Raw genomic sequence first — 19,340 nt, 5'->3', positions numbered from 1 at the left:
GCAGTTTATGCACAAGGGTGCTGATGAATTTTAAGAACAGCCCTTATTTTTTAACAGGTGGGTCAACAGAGGTATTATTTAATCAAGCTTTTATAAAAGCTGGTATTATATGTGTGAGAGATGTATTATACGAGGTAATTCCAGGTTGGTTGCCAGAAGCGATAGTGAGGGACATGGTGTGGGAGGAGGATCAGGAGGTAGAGGAAAAAGCAATTATGATCATGTATGAGAAGATTGTGAGGGCAATGCCACAGGATTGGATGGAAAAAATAAATGCGGAAATCTCCAAAGGAAGTAAAATGCGTCCCGCTTTTCCAAGCTTTCTGCTGGAGAAAGGGGAAGAGTTGGTCCAATTTGACAACTGTAATACTCGAGATTTCTATGGAGTATTTAGAGAATGGAGATTCAAGACACCTGCTGGTCAGGAATTTTGGCAGAGTATATACCCACAGCTGGACTTCAACAGGATTTGGAAGGGAGCGTGGGCAAATTTTAAATGTCCAGAGTGGATTGAACTGGATTTCAAATTGGCTCATAACCGGATTTTTACCATGATGGTCTTGTGTAAGACTGGACGAGTGGCGGGGGCAACTTGCCCAGAGTGTGGGACACGGGATGAGACTCTGTCCCATTTACTGGTGTTGTGTCCGCAGTTAAATGATTTTAAGTACTATGTTCAACAGTTGTGTGAGGTTTTTTTGCTGGGTGAGGACTGAAAAGCGAGAATGGGAATCCCGTGGGACTCAATTTTGAGAAGGGGATTGCAGGAGAGTCTGCCTGAATCTAGCGGAGCGGCAATTAATTTAATGTTCAGTTTAGCTAGATTCGTGATTGAGCAAAGAAGGAATGCTCTGTTTTTTAAGGGGAGGAGAATCAATGTAAAAGAGTATTTTAAATATAAGTTAAAAGATTAATATAAGGCTCTGGCTGTTTTATTCAGAAAGGAATTTAAAGATATTATTTTACGATAAATTTTTAAAGTACAATCAATTAATATATGTTACGGGAGACAAATTAAACTTCAGGCTTTGATGTTTAATATGTGGTGGAGGAATGGCTGTGCAGAGCGACGGAATGGATTTGAATGATACAATGGAATGACCACGATGTTGTAAATGTTCTTAACGTTCAATAAATAATATAATTTTTAAAAAGTGGGTAGAACTCTCGCCTCTGGGTCAGAATGTTGTGTGTTCAAGTCCCACTCCAGAGACTTGAGCACAAAAGATCTAGCAGTGCTGGGGGAGGGCTACACTGTCAGAGGTGCTGTCTTTCAGATGAGATGTTAAACCGTGGCCCTGTCTGCCCTCTCAGGTGGATGTAAAAGATCCCCTGGCACTATTTCGAAGAAGAGCAGGGGAGTCCGAGCCAATATTTATCTCTCAATCAACATAACAAACAGATTATCTGGTCATTATCACATTACTGTTTGTGGGAGCTTGCTGTGCACAAATTGGTTGCTGTGTTTCCTACATTACGACAGTGACTACACTTCAAAAAGTACTTAATTGGCTGTAAAGCACTTTGGGATGTCTGGTGGTCGTGAAAGGCGTTATAGAAATGCAAGTCTTTTCTTTTTGATAGAAAGCTGGACATTGTTCTTCTGTGTTATTAAAATGCCTTATAAGTGTCGGCCGTGGCACACTCGCCTCTGAGTCAAGGTTGTGGGTTCAAGTCCCACTCCAGGGACTTGAGCACATAAATCTAGGCTGTCACCCCAGGTGCCGTCTTTCGGATGAGACGTTAAGCCGAGGCCCTGTCTGCTTTCTCAGGTGGATGTAAAAGATCCCATGGCACTATTTCGAAGAAAAGTAGGGGAGTTATCCCCAGTGTCCTAGCCAATATTTATCTCTCAATCAACATAACAAAAATAGTTTATCTGGTCATTATCACATTGCTCTTTGTGGGAGCTTGCTGTGTGCAAATTGGCTGCCGTGTTTCCCACATTTCAACAGTGACTACACTCCAAAAGAACTTAATTGGCTGTAAAGCATTTTGAGACGTCCGGTGGTCGTGAAAGGTGCTATATAAATGTAAGTTTTTCTATAAGACAAGTGTGTAGCCCAGCAAATGTCTTCCTCACCTGCTCCCAATTCTGGCCACAGTTGAGATAGCATTAATTCAATCTGTCACCTCTATCCAGGCTGTTCTTGCAATTCTCTTAACTGGAAGGTGGCCATCATCACCGTGGTGCTGCTCTGCCTTTGCCTCTTGCCTCTAACATTTTTCAAATTTGAAACAAGTTCCCCTTTAAGAGTAACCAGCGAGCGCTGCTGCTGCCAGATATTCCGTCCTCTGACCCCATATCTGCTTCCCGTATATTACGCGCTGTGTTCTGGGAGTATTGAAAATATGTTTCGCCTTAATATCAGCCATATCTCTGTGACCCAGAATTCCCTCTGTGTCTGTTCACCTGCGAATTTTTGCTGCCACTCCAGACCCGAGCCCATTACTTCTACCTCCCTTTCTCAGTCAATATCAGCCCCTGCTCACCTCCTCCTCCCCTCACCTGGCCTTTAAGCTCTTCTGCTCAGGAATTTCACCTCCCCATCTAAATCCCTACCCTTTTGAACAAGGTCACAGTTAAAATTCTCATCCATGTGTTTAATTCTTTCCATGGTTTCGCCCCATCACATTTATGTATCTCCTTCTGCCATCCAATGTCCTCCCCCTCCACTCTCTGAATTCTCCGGTCCTCTGACTCCAGCCTCTAGTGCATATGCCCCCCTTCGATCCACCATTGGTGGTAGTGTCTTTAGCTGTCTAGGTCCCAAACTCTGCAGTTCCTGCCTAAACCCATCTGCCCCTCCATCTCTTTCCTTAAGACCCTCCTTTAAACTGCTCCCTTTGAATTAGGCTTTTGTCACCCCTCATAATTTCTCCTTTGGTTCAACATCTTTTTTTCCTCACACCTCAGTGAAGTGTTTTTCTGTCCTAAAGGTGCAGTATAAATACAAGTTGCTGTTGCTATTTTAAGTAAAAAGCGTTTAGTTCTGCTTGCGAAACAGTTCCGAGTGTCGTGTCTCTTAATCTGTTGCACACATAAAATCCTGCAGCAGCTTCCAAAATGGGGAGATCATAATCAGTGGCATTGATAACCCCAGGAGCTCGATGTCAATATTAAAATGAGGCTAACCCAGGAACTTCTCATCAGGAAGGCGTGTATCACATTCTACCATATTTCCGCTTAAGATTTTGCCTGAGCAAAAAATCTATTCTTGAGTCCGAAAGTTAACCCAGGGAGTGAATTTCTGCAGGTGTTCTCTCACTCGTCTTCTGTAACTTTGGCATAAAAGTTGCAGGAACCGCAGAAAAAATGGCATTTACCATTTTCTCAAGGTTACTGCGACTCTCCCACTGAAGCTACGGCAGACAAGTAGGTAAATCCCCACCCCCCGCCCTGCATAAATTCGCACGCCCCTAATGGAGTGTGTGCATTGCTTATATTTTTAGTGTTATTTTCATTTCTGAAATTGAGTTTTAATATCTCATCTGTGCTTAGGCATTAAATGTAGGAATGGAAAATTGCATTCAAAGCCAATGACAACAATTTTTTAGTTTATTAATTTGATTTGATTTCACTTTTAAAGAAAAATAGAAAATTAATTGTATTTTTAGGCAATGGGCCCTTATTTCTATTGGTCCTGCAGTGCTCCAGTGTTACTCAGGGCCATGTAGAGTATCAAATGCAGTATAAGCCTGTTTCACTGAACATTGCATCATGCATTTTGAGGAAAATAGGTCAGTCTGTGGGGGAGGTGCAGTAATGCGCAACCTTTGGAACAGATCCGAAATGGCAGAAGGATTGCTTTCTTTCCCATGCTACTTAACAGAATTTAAAAAATCCAATGTGATTTATCTAGTAAAAGAGCAATTTTTATCTCTGTCAACACAACCAGATGAATGTAAGTACTTATTACTTATTTATCTTCTAAAAGCACAGGATAGACGGAAATGAGGGAGGCCATTCGGCTTTTTCTGTCTCATCAAATCTGCAATCCCACCTCTTGCCATCACAGGATTCTACTGTTCCTTAAATAATTCCATGGATTTTGCTTCCACTATCCTACCTGGAACTCCATTCCCTATTGATCACTTTTTGTTTGAAGAACTTCCAGAAATCAGTTATGAATTCACCACTTCACACTGCCGTATGACATTATCACTGAATTAATTTGTGTAAAATATATTTTTTTAACTGTTTGGCGTATTTATTTTGGTGTGGAGTTCCAGTCAGCAATTTTGTTTTGCCTCCTATATTATTCTGAACACAGCTAACACATTGTTTGCATTAAGGCGCAGGATTTAATTATATTTATAGAGTTCACTCTGCTGCTGGGATTACAGTGTATTACAAATTGGTAAACACTTAGGGGGAAAAATTCGAGTTCGCCAGCAAAGTTGCCAGAGTTACTGGCAACTGCAGTTAACAGCTGCTGGAAATGGCCGCAACGCTAACTGAGTGAAATTGGTCTGGGGGGCATGGAGATAGGTGGCGCAGTGCTCACCTTCTGTGCAACAGCGTCCTGATGACGTTGCTGGAGGGATCCGGGACAAAGATCCCGTCCAGGTCCGGCATTGCAGCTTCCCACAGCCTCTGTGAGCGAAGCTGTGGAGCTCGCAAGAGAATTGTGGGCAATGAAGAGGTCTGAGAATTAATGGGGCCATGCACATTGAAGCAATACAAAATAAAATGCAGTGGATCAATACATTTTTCAGCCCTTTTTCAGCCCTTTTTGCCTTTTAAGAAATAGTCAATATTTAAAAGAAGTCCCGAATGTGAATATTCAGCTGTTAAAGCTGAATTACCTTCCTAACCTCAACAAATGGGAAAACTGCCTTAGCACTAACACAAATGGCTCAGCAAGCCAGGGAAAGGGCACCGTGGGTCTCACAAGCAGCACTCCAGCTTTGTGCAGGGAGTCAACACTGCCAGAGCGGCCCTCTACCCACAGGGGCCAGGAGGCCCTCCAGAAAGAACAATGTGGGACCACATCACTAAGACCGTCACTGCCAGCAGTGTCGCCCCCACCACCTGGCTCCAGTGTCCAAAGAAGCTTTATGACCTCATACCACTGGTCCAGGTCAGTGAATGCATCTTCAAAAGCCGTCTCCTACCAACTGCACCACTAGCCCCACACACCTCTCAATGCACAACCCCCAGTCACTCACCTACCAACAATCTACACCAATGACGAGGCATATCTCCCATTCCTAGCCTCACCTCACCCACTTGGAGGAGACGGCGCAGGCCATTCTTGGCAGGGGCATAGTTGAGCCCTTGGCCAGCGGCGGGGCTGAAAGGATACAAGATGTGGGTATCCTCGTACGTTATCCTCCTAGCATGCATCTCTTGTTTTCCCATCCTCCCGTCAGCACAACTCCACCCTTGTGCCTTTCTCATTTCATACACCCAAGAAATGCAGCCTGCCCAGCCAGTGAGTCAACAAGAAGAGGTAGCCTGCCCACCCCGTGGGACCGCAGGCAGATGATTCCATCCCGGATATCCCAACCACAAAGGGGCTGTCTGGGATGCATCCTTCCCTCTGATTCCTCCTCTTATGCATCTTCCTCTTCTGCGTCTTCCTCTTCCCTCTGCAAGCGGATGCTGTAAATGTGAAATGACAGCATAAAATGCTGCAAATACTCAGTTGGTCAAGCAGCATGTCGACCTGAGATGTGAAATCTGTTTTTCTCTCTACGGATGTTGCGTGACCTGCTGAGTATTCACAGCATGTTCTGTCTTCTCAAAGGCCTTCATTTACCATCTGAGCACTTACAAGCATCCAGCAGCACTCCCTACACACTTTAAAAAAAACTTTTTACATCTATTGCAGCAAGCCACCACTTCAATAAAATGAAAAAAAAACAGTCCAAACCCTTAAATTCAAACTTACCTGAATGATATGTGTGTCCCTTTAAGAGCTGCAGACATCGCCACTGTCAACCTGCTTAGGACCCAGCGCTGAATTCAGCGCTAGGGTCGAAGTTCGCGTTGGTGATGTTAAGTCGGCATTGCACGCCGATTGACGTCACCATGCCGCCTTTTTTTTTCCAGGGCGCTGCCAGTTACCAGCAGCACAAGGGAGGAGAGGAATGTGGTGGCTGTCACGAGAACCGCCACCAGCTGGCAAAAGAGCGATGGCCACCATTTTATCGCCATTTCATGACGCTACAGAGTGGCGGAAAGTAGATGAATTTCGAGCCCTATGTACCCTTTGGGATGGAAAAATGAATGTAATTAACAGTCTTAAAAGTGACTAAATATATTTTGGAAGATTTCCTCTGTGTTATATGCAGAGAAATCATAAACACCTTTATAATACTGCACAGAGGAAATCTTTACCCCCATCTTGTTATTAATGATGGCTTTTTCCGATATTGAGAATTCATGCAGAAATTCCCAGCCTTGCCACCGATCCTTTGATATAAAGGTATGTTAGGTGGATATGGCAGCAAATGAATTGTCCAGAAGGTCTCATTGCAAGGCAAAGTGTAAATAAGTATGTGTGCAGGATGTATTCAATCCACCTGCATAATCTAAGTGCAATCTTCTCCATGGTTTATCCGGCCACTCCCAGGGGTGGAGAGGAGCCGCTGCTGGTGCCTTCCGGTGTTCCTGACAAGTGCTGCATGTCTTGACTAGATTTTCTATCTCCTCATCTAGCTTTGGCCACCACAAGTAACTCCTAGCCAAGGCTTTCATACGCGAGACCCCAGGATGACACTGATGTAGTTGCTCTAGGATAGACTGACGTGCTGGCCGTGGAATAATCACTCGTGCTCCCCACAACACGCAACCATCCTGCACACTCAGCTCTGTTTTCCTGGCACTGTAGGGTGTGAAGTCAGCCCCTTCCGGATGCTGTGGCCATCCCCTCACCACATATTCTCGAACTCTAGACAGTACTGGATCTTTACCTGTCCATGTTCTTACTTGCTCTGCAGTCAAAAAGTGCCATGTCAGTGTCCTCCAGCATCAAAACTCTGTCCTCTGGAGCTGCACGGATAGGTGTGCCTGGCAGTGGAAGACGGCTCAAGGCATCTGCGTTCTCATGGTACTTGCCCGCCTTGTAGACGATGACATACTCATATGCCCTCAATGTCACTGCCCACCTCTGGATCTGGGATGACACCATCTGTGGAACTGCTTTCATTTTGTTGAAAAGAGAGAGAAGAGGTTTATGATTGGTGCATATAGTGAACTTCCTGCCATATATGTACTTGTGGAACCTCTGTAACCCAAACATTACTGCTAACCCCTCTTTGTCTAACTGGGAATAGTTTTTTTCCGCTGGTGTTAGAGTTCGTGACATAAACCCTATTGGTCTTTCAGTTCCATCTTCCATGCAGTGTGAAAGAACTGCCCCCACCCCGTAAGGTGAAGCGTCACAAGAGAGAATGATGTCTTTCTCTGCATTGTAGTGAACCAGCACATCCGACGACAGCATCAGTTTCTTGGACTGTTCAAATTAAACCCCCTGCTCCTCTCCCCACTGCCACTGTGTCTCCTTGCGCAGTAGTTTGTGAAGAGGTGCTAACACAGTTGACAAGTTTGGTAAAAACCTGTTATAATAGTTCAGCAGTCCCAGGTAAGCTTTTAACTCAGCCACATTTGTAGGAGCAGGGGCGTCCTGCAATGCTTGTACCTTCTCCTTGAGTGGATGGAGCCCAGTGGCATCCACTCTGTGTCCCAGGAACACTGCCTCATTCCCCAGGAAAGTGCACTTACTCCTCTTGAGCCGGAACCCTGCCCTCTCCAATCTCTGTAGTACCTCTCTCAGAGTGCTCAGATGCTCCTGGTCTGTTCTTCCCGTCACCAGAATGTCATCCAGATAGATGGAAACATGTGGAATCCATTGCAGTACACCTTCGATTGTCCTCTGGAAGATAGCTGGACTAGATGAGACACCAAACGGTAAGCGGTTGTATGTAAACAAGCCCTTGTGTGTATTTATGGTGACATACTTCTTAGATTCATCATCCAGTGTAATCTGCAAGTAGGCATGACTCATATCCAACTTTGTGAATTTCTTTCCTCCAGCCAGGTTTGCAAAGAGATCCTCTGTTTTGGGAATAGGATACTGCTCTAGTTTGGACACCCGATTGACAGTCAATTTATAGTCTCCACAGAGTCTTACCAAATTGTCCGGTTTTAACACCAGTACTATGGGAGCTGCCCATTCCAAACATTTCACCGGCTCCAGTATGTTCTCTCTCAATAGACGGTCAAGCTCAGCCTCTACCTTTGGCTTCATGGCATAAGGCACAGGTCGTTGTTTTAAAAACCTTGGCGGTGCCTCCTTGTCTACATAAATCTTAGCTGGGAGGCCATTAAATGTGCCAAGTTCCTCCTTGAACACACTCTCATGTTCACTCAACACTTCTTGCAAAGTCAACTGTTTGCCCGCATCTATTTGATGTACTGCTCCCCAGTCTAATTTAAGTTCTTTTATCCAGCCCCGACCTAACAGGTTTGGTCCGGTACCCAATACTATAACTACAGGTAGCTGTTCCACTGTGTCCCTGTGTTGCACAGTTACCTTAGCTGTACCTAATGTCGCTACTCGTTCACCTGTATATGTTTTAAGATGCAGGGAGCAAGGCTTTAACTCTGGAACTTTAGCACGGTTCCACAATTTTGAGTACTCTGCCTTGTTCATTATGGTCACGCCGCACCCTGTATCCACTTCAAAGTTCACCTTAGAGTCATTTACTGTCAGTTGCAATGTGATAGGAGTCACTTTTGGAATGTTCTCTAACCTGCTATACATTATGAACATGTCCTCTTCTTCCTCAGCTTCCCCGCTGATGTGGTGTGCTCCATGTTTTTTCACTTCTCTCCCTTGGTTTTGCTGTCCTCCCCCTTTTGGTTTGGATTCCTCCACAGGTGATTTCGCCCTGCAAGCTCGTTTTATGTGTCCTTGTTTCCCACACTTGTAGCACTTTTCCTCCAGAACCCGGTATTCACTCGCCAGGTGATCGCCTTCACATGCTCACGTTGTGGTTTCTGACGCATGTTCAACTTGTGCACAACAACCTGACCTGCAACTTGCGTAGCATTAGCCCTGTCTGAACCCTGTATTTCTTTTACATCTCGGTTCACTGTCTCTATGGCTTGAGCAAGTTCCAATGCTTTTTCATAAGTAAGCCCAGTCTCGGATAATAATCTACGCTGCATTCGGTTGTCCATAATTCCGCAAACTAGCCTATCTCGCAGCATTTCCTTCAGGTTGTTCCCATAATTGCAATCTTGTGCTAATTTACGCAGCACTGCTACATAGTCCATTACGCTCTCTTCCTCTTTCCTGTTCGTTGAAATAAACTTGAACCGCTGTACAATCTCACTAGGCTTAGGGTTGAAATGTTCTTTTAGCAAAGCCACTAATTCAACAAATGATTTGTCTCCAGGCTTTTCAGGACTGAGCAGATTTTTCATCAAACTGTAAGTTTGGCTTCCCACTGAACTAAGCAGAATAGCTTTCCTTTTTCCGGCATCATTTATTTCATTTGCTTCGAAAAAAGAACCCAACACTTCACAGTATTCTTCCCAGGTTTGTGCTTGAATATCAAAAGCGGAAACCGTTCCTACCGTGGCAGCCATGCTCTCTTCCAGCTTGTAGCTAACTTTAGCTCGTGATTTTGTTGTTTAAACTTCCCGCCAGACTTTTCTTCTTTATGCAGGGTCCTTAAGTTGCCTCGTCGCCAAATGTGATAAATCCATTAAGTGGAACAAGGACTCAAAGAGGCGATATCGTAGAATTAACACGAGTACTTTATTAACAACTGGGAAACACGTTTACAGACAGCCTGCATCAGCATCCTGGCATTCCACCTTGTGCTGACCTATACAGGAAGCAAACCTCTGCCCTTAACAGGAAGCAAACCTCTGACCTTAGTAGCAGCATTGGCTACAGCACCACCTGGTGGATAACCTTAATCATAACAATCATAACATCCCAGATTACTATACCATTGTACCCCTTCCCCATGGCCATATTGCTTTTTATATAACAGCTGTAGAATCCAGTTTTTTGTCATTTTATAGTTTTGAGTGAAAAGTACAGTTAGAGAAGTGTGGGAAACCATAGAATATTTCTTGTGAAAGTATTATCTAAAGTCAAAAATTGTTCATTTGAGGCACTGAGATTTGGACCCCAGAAAACCAGGTGTGAATCTGGAAATTTCAATATTGATTTTCATTCAAATTCACTACTCTCTTCATGTGAATTTTTCCAGTTTTCAGCCAGGGTCTTAATGGAGCATATACCAAGCAGCACAGAAAAATAAACCCCTGCTTCTTCCCCCAGCACTTGCTTTCAGTTAGATGCTTGTAGATCAGTATAGCACAGAGCCAAACCATTTTGACAATCTGATTATCAGAGATGACCACAGGACAGCAGTGGAGCCTAAGAATGGAGGGGAAATAGAATGTTTTTTTCCTAAGTTGGAAACTTGCTTTACCTGGTTGTAGAAGTTCTACTGTAGACATCAGATGTTACCTGACTTTAGTGGTGCAGCATTTGTATTCAATGGCCTGACTCATTACTCCTTCAAACTGTTTCTTTTGAAGCCTCTTTTCAATCAGCTTCTGTACGTGCTGTTGAAATCCTAGAGAGTTGCAGTGTAGTGGTCAGGGAATGGGCTGAACCAATTACAGGAAATGGACGTTCTGCTCGCCCATATGTGCTTATTTATGGCCTGCTTCTAAGAACTGTTATCATGATGGATACAGTGACTGCCGTTGATTTTATCTCTGTGTTTGTGAAGAATACAGAGAACCATCAATGTCATTGCTGTCTGAAAAAGAATCGTAGTGGTGCAGATGATTTACAATAATTGTGGGCATAACCCTTCCATGAAAGGTATCGGATGCTTTCTGTACCCCACAGTGTCATTGTTCTGAAAAAGCAATTCACAATGATTTATAATAATTACCCGCAATGTCCTGGAGATGAACAAATTCAGTACTTGTAGTAATTTGGCTAAAGAGTTAATGTGGACTTCAGTGATTTTTATGGGCAATAAGGTAATACGGTGCAGAATGTATCCATATTCAACCCTTTTATGGTGCTTGGAGTGAGACACTTGATATACTACAGATGCTCACCCAGTCCTCAGTAGAATACATGAAGCATCAATAATATTGAAGTTATTGGTATGAGGCACTGTGATTTACAGTAATTGTGCTCAATGTCTCTTAGTGAATTACCATATTTTGTCTATTAGAGCAGACTGATGAGAGTGTTTGTCAGCTCTGAGAACTCTGATATATACAATTAATGTCTTTGTTACAAGGCTGCATTGCACTGTTATGCTGTACTTCAATCCCCCTGGCAAAATTGAACCAAATCAAAAGCTCATTATGTATTCTCCAGATACTGGGGTCTAATGAGCATGGCTTCATAGCTAGATGTTGGTTGCTATTCTGTACTCGACAATTCTACCTCCAAAAGCTTGTGTTGGTGCTTTTTACTTTAATGGTTTTAATAAATCTTGAGTGTTGTTGCACAAAAGAACATTTGTGCTGATTAAAATTGCTTCATTTGACTCTTAGCTGGTGAATATTTGTTTCTCAAAGAATGTCCTGTTTAAGACTCCAATAAATGAGTTAGGAAAGCTGCAATCTCTGTGAATGGCATCCACAAAACATTTTTTTTTCCAGTAGGTTCTTGCCACCAGTAGCCACTTACCCGCACAGAAAGTTGGTGAGAAGTCATGCTCGAATCACATCACGGCCTGTACTGCTACACTCTGACTAGCTTTTCAGGTCTCTACAGCAGCCTAACCAGTGTTCTTAAAGGGACCACTGGAGGCCATCGGAATCAAGGTAAGTACACTTTTTTTCACTTATCTAAATGTGGAGTCAGGAGGAGCACTGGCTCCACATTCAGGTAAGTGCAAACAAGTACTGTGGGCCACAGCTCACAGGTTTCATGGTAATGAGGCCCGAGGACCAATTTCGGTAGATCCTCAGACTGAGCTCTTCGGGCACATGTCACAGTTGCGCTGCCCTTTTCGCACACGTGGCTGAACGCTAACCAATTTCTCCCCCTTTGACACCGCAACAAAGTAGCATCTTGCAACTTGGCTGAAAGTTTCCATGATTCATCACAACCATGGTTGGAGAAACCCTGAGACTCAAAGAAGCATCCGCATGGCTTTGTATGTAGGTTTCATTTATAGGGGCTGATTTTCCTGCCCCCATCCACCTTTCCCTGGTGCTGGATAATAACGGTGCACCCATAAGACCAAGGTTCGCTGGACCTGCCTGTCCTAGAATTAGAATGGCCTGTTGGAGGCCCATCTTCCAGCAGGACCTCGGGACTGACTTAGGACTAGCAAGGAAATATGAATCTAACTGTTTGCCTTTTACTAAGAGGATTGTAAGACAGTGGCCTATAGCTGACAGCCTAAGCACTGTGGGGGAGGGGAGGAACATTGTGAAGTAGCTCTAATTACATTATCAGCCATGTGTCATAGTTTACATATTACACACGTCACATTTGAAATATCAAAATGAGAGTGGTTTTAAGATTGGTTATCAACAATTTGACTACTGTGATGTGAAACTACAGAACTCAATTAAAACAACACTTTATTCTTTTCAGAGCTTATCACTACGAGGTTTTCAAATTACCTTATTTTGGTAGGATGGCTCTCGTTAGTAAACTGTAAATACCATAACATTAAAAAATCTTGTTAAAATATGATTGCAAAAAATTAAAATGTAAAATCAGATGTTTTTGTATTGTTGTCATTCCTGCTGACTGGCTTGCTGAATTCTGGTTTGGTCATCAACATATTTGCTGGGATTGATTTAGTTTTCACAGTTCTCCAGCCAGCGCTGGGGATTGTTTGTTCTCATCTGAAGGACAGAAAAGCAAACAAGCTCTTGTTCAGTTTGCTGATTTTTGGAGGGTGAAGATACATGTGATGAACATGTGGCAGGAAGCAAATCTCTACACTGCTAAAAGATCCTGCAGTCTTTAATGCCCTTTTAGATTAAATGATTATAGTGCAAACAATGTAAATTTTATTTTACAGGCTTTCAATCCAACAGAAAGTAGGATTGCTGATTAGGTGGATTGTAGGACATTTCCCACTGGAGCAGTATGTTTGTAGGACTGATGTAAATTTTATGTGTGTGCTAGGTTTCACCGACCCATAGCCGTCCTGTGGGTATTGGAGAGCAGCGCCAGCAGCCCCTCACTTCACTCTCCTCTCCACCTAGACCTGCGGTCGGAGCAAGGTACAGTAGTCATTTCCCACTAATATAGTTAACTTGCTCCAGCTTCAAATCCAGTCTTTTAAGGTTCAAGGCCCGCTTTTTAATTATGGTTGAGATTTAACCCATAACAACATTTACCCACCACAAGACTACGGTCAGGACACAAATAAAATTGTGACCTATATTCAGGATATTAAACATTTTTAATAAGGATCCATTTCTTCTTAGAATTGAGAAATCTTTCCATTAAGTTATTCTAGTCATTTATGTTATTAATAACAATGTTTGTATTTATACAGTGCCTTATTACATCGAAACATCTCGGAGCACTTTACCTGATGAATTACTTTTGGAGTGCAGTGATTGATATTATGTAGGCAAACACAAGTAATTCCAAACTTCTCCAACTAAGTGAAGCAAACAACAAACGAGGAGGAGAAATTCTTTTAATGAAAAACAACAGAATGTTTTCTTATCTCGGTAATTAATAATCCACAAATGAAATTGCAGAACATACATTTTTGAAATGTGTGATTTCTGAAAGTGTAACTTGATTCACTAATTACAGTAGTGGTCATTCATTCTCATGTTTTTCATTAGAAGAGGTGTACTGAAGGGGAGCATACAGTCCTCGGACCATCAAAATGTCCAATTTTTTTTTTTTTTTCACTCTCAGAAAAATTCGTGGGGAAGGAAAGAAATGCCGGAAAGTGTATGGTATGGAAAACCGAGACATGTGGTGTACTGCCTGCCGCTGGAAGAAAGCTTGCCAGAGGTTTAATGATTAGAGGCAAGTTGTGAAGGGCCTTTAAGAAGATTCTTTGGGCAGCTATTATGTACAGTTTTTGAAGCACTTAACTTTTTTAAATAAATTTGTAACTGTAGCAACAACATTCATATCCAACAAGATGCACTTAAAAAAAAGCCTGTATGGAACTGAGCAGCAAACAGGTTATTCATATGTCAATGATGAAAGATGTATTACATGGAAATCTCTTTCTGTGAGCAGCTGGAGTAGAGTGATGAAGAAATTCTGAAGCAAATGTTTCTGCATTGGTTTGAAGCATCGTCTGACCGGGAAATGAAGTATATTGTGTTACAATTTTATATCTTGGTCGTGGAGGTTTCTCAGGAAACCTGATGGCTATGAACACAGTGCCGACATAAGGAACTCTATAATGAAACACTCGTGGTTTATCTTTTCAGTGTGGCTTCACTGTTCTTCTAAGCAGTATAAGCTATTTTTACTAATCATTTGCATTTAACTACAGCAAATTCACTAAGTAGAATACTACATACTGTTGAAGACATTACAACGATATGTGTCTTATTTTCTCGGAGGTTGAGGGAGGTGGAAGATCAGGGTCACGTGGAATGGAGGGTGAAATTGTTTCTTTCCAGAGCTGTCATAAACTTCCACAAAAGCAAAATTGATTGTGCTGCAACATTAAGAAGACAGCACAGAACACCAGCCACGCGCAGCAGGAACCTTTGTTTTTTTTTTAAAGTAATGAACAGCTACATAGCTTTGCATTACAAACTAGTGGACTCTTTAGGGATGTGCATTGAACTGGATCAATGAACAAGGACAGTGCAATTGAATTGATGCCAGTTTTGCTTAACATTAACACTGGGGTACGTTGAGGGCAGCAGGTTTTTTTTTTAAATGTTGTCATTTTGGCTGCAGTTCCCTACTAACTTGTAAACTTTATCCAATACTGAAAAGGACTGTTAATCAAAAACTCATCCTCGGTGGGCCTGATGCTAGAAATGCTGTGCTACTCAGCTGACAGGCAGTGCACTTAACATGGGTGAGACAAAGGGGTAATTGTTCACCATCTCCACCTAGGCAGTAAATTGCCTGAAATCAATGGGATGAAAATCAGGTAGATTCTGCAATGGGCAGGCAATCCGCTCCATTAGATTACCACCCAGGCAGTGAAGGTGAAAATTACCCCATAAGTGTTGGCATTTCCCTGGGATGGTCAGAGAAGTGATGCCGCCCACCATTAGTATAGCAATTGTGTTAAAGTGTTCACCGCTTCCACTCAAACCAAATGATATGATAGTAACTAAAAGCAATCTCTGACTTAGTGGGAAACTGAAAAGTTACCAATTAGTATGATCCACTTTTCATTATGTCCACCTGAAAAAAGCTGCCATTGCAGGAAATTGCATGCAGTTCAACTGGTTTCTTCGTAAACTGGGATAACACCATGAGCAGAATTCCCCAAATTGATCATTATACTAGATTATGTGAGAGGGCAAATTGTACCACAGAAGCAGCTATTCAGACAACTTTGATAGACTTGAGAATTGAGCAAATGGCTTTCAAATAGCATTCAGTGATGATAAACCTAATGTAATGTGCATTGCTCCTAAAATATTAATTATAGCTATGCTTTAAAATAAAAGCTTTGTAAAAAAAAAAGTAGAAAAATGAATTAAGAGTAATACCTGGCCAACCACTGAAACCATCTCTGCCATGTAAAACACCATACATTGAGGCAAATTAAAATTTGAATATAAAGTTGCAACAGTTAAGGAAGGTTATATTAACCTTTTATTAGATCGCATTTAAATGATCTAATCCATGTACCTCCAGAAAAGGTGCAGAGAAGAGCAACAACGATGATTCCCAAACTGAGATCAATGGAGGCCAAATTCTTCTCCCTAGAAGAAAAATGTTTGCAGAAGGAATTTGCAGAAGTTGGAACCTGAAACCTGAAAAGACTGTAACAGGGCGGAGGCCTGCGATCTGGAAAAATCTACGCCCTTACCCGAGGGCTCCAGGGGACACACACGCTTCCGATCCTGGGCCTCTCCAAACGCCAAGTGCGCAGGGCCCACGTATCCCAGGGGCGCATGTAGTTCGCAGCATCCCTGGGATCACGTGGGCCATGGGGAGCCAATCACAGAAGGGAATCTCCCTTCATACACTTGACAGGAAGACCTGTCAAATATATGAATGGAGATCACCCCCAAAACTTTAAATAATTTTTTTTTTTTTAAATCACATTTTTAAAATGACTTGAAATTACAATAAATTAAGTATTTTAAACAAAAATTTAATTTTTTGAAAAAAATAATTAAAGTTTTTTACGGGGCTAAAAATAAACATACTATTTTTTGTCAACTCTTATCCTGGTAGAAGCAGGCCTTACGCCTGCTTTTACCAGGTGTAAGAATTGTAAGGGTTTTCTGCAGGCAGAGGGTCTCCAAAAAGCGGAACTATCTGCCCGCAGAGGCCCTTCTCCTGGGCAGCCGGAGGATCTGTCAAGACCATTCTTGACAGATTCCGGAAATGCCGGTTTTCAGCGCCTGAAACCAGCACCTCCAATGTCCCTACAGGTGGGTACACAGCTCGTACCCACCTGTAGGGATCAGAATATCTGGGCCAATAATTTTTCTGCCCTTATTTTCCAGTTAATGCTCTTCCTCTTTCCCTCCTCTCCATTTTAAATATTTCGCAAATATATTACACCACATCTGGCCCAGTTTTCTACCCCCAAACCTGTCTGTTTAAAAGTAGTTCAAATACTTCTCCAAAACCTGTTCCCGTTTTTAACAAACTCCATTTCTTATTCTTTACACAATGTCTTCAAACACAAGTTCAAGCCATATATCCTACACAGCTTTACAGTATTGCTTGCTAATACTAAAAGTACCCCAGTCATCACTAATTTTACCTGGTACAGGTATTTAAAATTGTGAAGGGAATGGACACAATAGGGGTTAGTACAGTTATTGGTTAAGAAAGTGAATAAGATCTGCAATTTTGGAAATTCCAATGAGACAGGCATAGTTTTCTATGTCGATGGAATGCTGACATACAAAATGAAACCATCTCGGAGATCTAGAATATAGTGGAGTGAGTTAGAAGGCGTTGGCCAAGAATTTTCTTGAAGCAGCTCCTGCTCCATAGCCGTAACTTCACCGTAAGTGCAGCGGAAACCCAGTTTACAAAGCAGTTCCGAGGAAATTCTCGGCCAGGTAACTGAGCTTTTCATTTATTCTTGTCATTGAGAGCTGATAATGTAGCTAATATGCTAACATAGACAGGAATTCTTGTTCCAAGTATTTCATTCCCTCAGCAGGAATATTTTTTTAATGATTTTTTTCATCTTCCAAATTTATTAATTTAATTTGTTAAATCATAAAAATTATTTTAAAATTCAGTGCAGTCATAGAAATATTTGGAATATAAGACAATTTTTCAGTAACAAGGTACAATGGTGATGCCCAAGTTATTTTTTTTTTTAAAGCAGTTTGGGCTACATGCAGCTTCTGATGCTAGCAGCATTATTCAGCGGAACACAAACAAAAATGTGAAGTGGTTTTGGACCACGCACCATTATTAGGGTTTCTTGCCCTTTAACCACTATGTTTCTGTCAAGAACAGTGTTGTTTTAAAAAAAGTTTTGGAATAATAAATAATTACAGTTTGTTCCAGTTTGTTCAAGAAATATATTTTGTAAAAAAATATATAAAAGTTATATATTGCAAAATATGGATTTGGGGACTAAGACCTCTTAAATTGTTGATTGTGGATTATGGCATTGTTTGTACATTACATGATGGAATCATTCATTCCTGACTATGCGTTTTATAGCCACCAGTGACAATTCCCGCAGACTTGTTTGCACTGCTAAACCAAATGTGACAATATTTCTGAATGATGCACTTAAGGACGTAAGAAAGTAGGTAGCACCTAAGTTCATGAAACATTCTGAGGTTTGATGAACATTTTTTTTTTAAAAACAGATGTCAGGATGTTTGCACATCCCTACTTTTTCCTTACCTATATATATATATATATAATATATATATTTGTGTGTGTGTATATAAAATGCCTATTGTGAATGTATTGTGAACATGCCACGTGTTTTCCCTTGTGGTTGCCCCAGGATGTTTTTTTTCCAAATTACAGAAATGCTCTTATTCTCTATTGAGCCAGTGGTGCTGCTGCATTTTATCATGTTTAGTCACATTGTGCTATTGTGCTGTGAGCTAGAAACCATCTAAAGTACAAGGTGCTATATTCTCGAGGGTGTTAAAAACAACCAAAGCCATGCGTTTATTTCTCTTGTCTAGCAGATGTGTCTGTAATTGTCTCCGAGCCAAAAAAAAACATTTTTACATAGTATTACATAGTAGTTACAACACAGAAACAGGCCATTCGGCCCAGCAAGTCTATGCCGGTGTTTATGCTCCACATGAGCCTCCTCCCACCTTACTTCATCTCACCCTAGCAACATTATCCTTCTATTCCTTTACCCCTCATGTACTTATCTAGCTTCCCCTAAAATGTATCTATGCTATTCGCCTTAGCTACTTCATGTGGTAACAAATTTCACATTCTAACCACTCTGAGTAGCCATTTTGAGTTTTTGGTGGTTTTTATAGCCACAATATTGAGACTTAAAGTTCTACTGCTAAAAATTGAGTAGCGCCAACTTCGCCAGGTCACTACTTTTAAATCAGTGCCCCCGCGATGGAAATTGAGTGGTAGCGCCCCAAGAGGGAAGCGGGGCTACTGGTGACGGTTTTGCTGCTGAGTACATTGCTTGTCAGTGATGTGGCAGGTGATGATACTTTGAGTAGAACAATGGAGAGGGAAGTGGGGCTACTGGAAGCGTCCCGCCTCCCTCTTGGGGCGCTGCGAGGGAATATCGTGGTGCAACGTGCCACAGTATTGCAGGCCTTCCTCCCCTTCTTAAAGGGGAGGGGCCTTGCGCAGAGAAGTGCCGGGCTCATGGAGCGCAGCCGGCACTCCGCGGGGGGGGGGGGGGCGGGGTGGGTAAGGAGGCCGGGGATGGCAACGGGGGCAGGTGCTGGCAGGTGGCCAGCAACAAAAATGGCCGCCCCGCACCTCACCTTTACATAGCGCCTCCCCGGCCGGAGGTAGGCCCCCCCTGACTCGGTCGGGCATAGCGTCCAGCGGTAAGTCAGGGGGCACTCCCGAAGATCGCGAGCGGGATGCTGCGCACATCGATGACATCGTCAGCCGTGGGGCATTACAGGTTACCGCCGCCGCTAACCTCCCGCTGAATTTTGCGGGAGGCGTAGGCGGTGCCGCGCCCGGGCACTAGTTGCTTTGTGCCCCGTT

The 19,340-nt window shown here is 42.6% G+C and overlaps 1 protein-coding gene across 3 annotated transcripts in view; it reads left to right on the top strand.

Moving 5' to 3' along the window:
* The window catches only part of znf704 (zinc finger protein 704), a 353,820-nt gene extending 334,815 nt beyond the window's left edge, over positions 1-19,005 (top strand). For 2 of the 3 annotated variants that reach the window (XM_085993235.1, XM_085993237.1), the window contains 2 exons: positions 13,155-13,252; positions 13,908-19,005. In XM_085993235.1, coding sequence (XP_085849361.1) covers positions 13,155-13,252; positions 13,908-14,019 — 210 coding nt within the window. In that variant the 3' untranslated portion in view covers positions 14,020-19,005. The other variant, XM_085993236.1, reaches the window with a different exon arrangement.
* Positions 19,006-19,340: the final 335 nt, after the last annotated feature.

This window comes from Somniosus microcephalus, chromosome 7 (genome assembly GCF_052327205.1).
Source record: "Somniosus microcephalus isolate GS21.2 chromosome 7, FLI_Smic_1.0, whole genome shotgun sequence".
Taxonomy (NCBI): domain Eukaryota; kingdom Metazoa; phylum Chordata; class Chondrichthyes; order Squaliformes; family Somniosidae; genus Somniosus; species Somniosus microcephalus.
The sequence above is the reverse complement of the archived record's forward strand: the minus strand, read 5'-3'. Positions and strand labels throughout refer to the sequence as shown.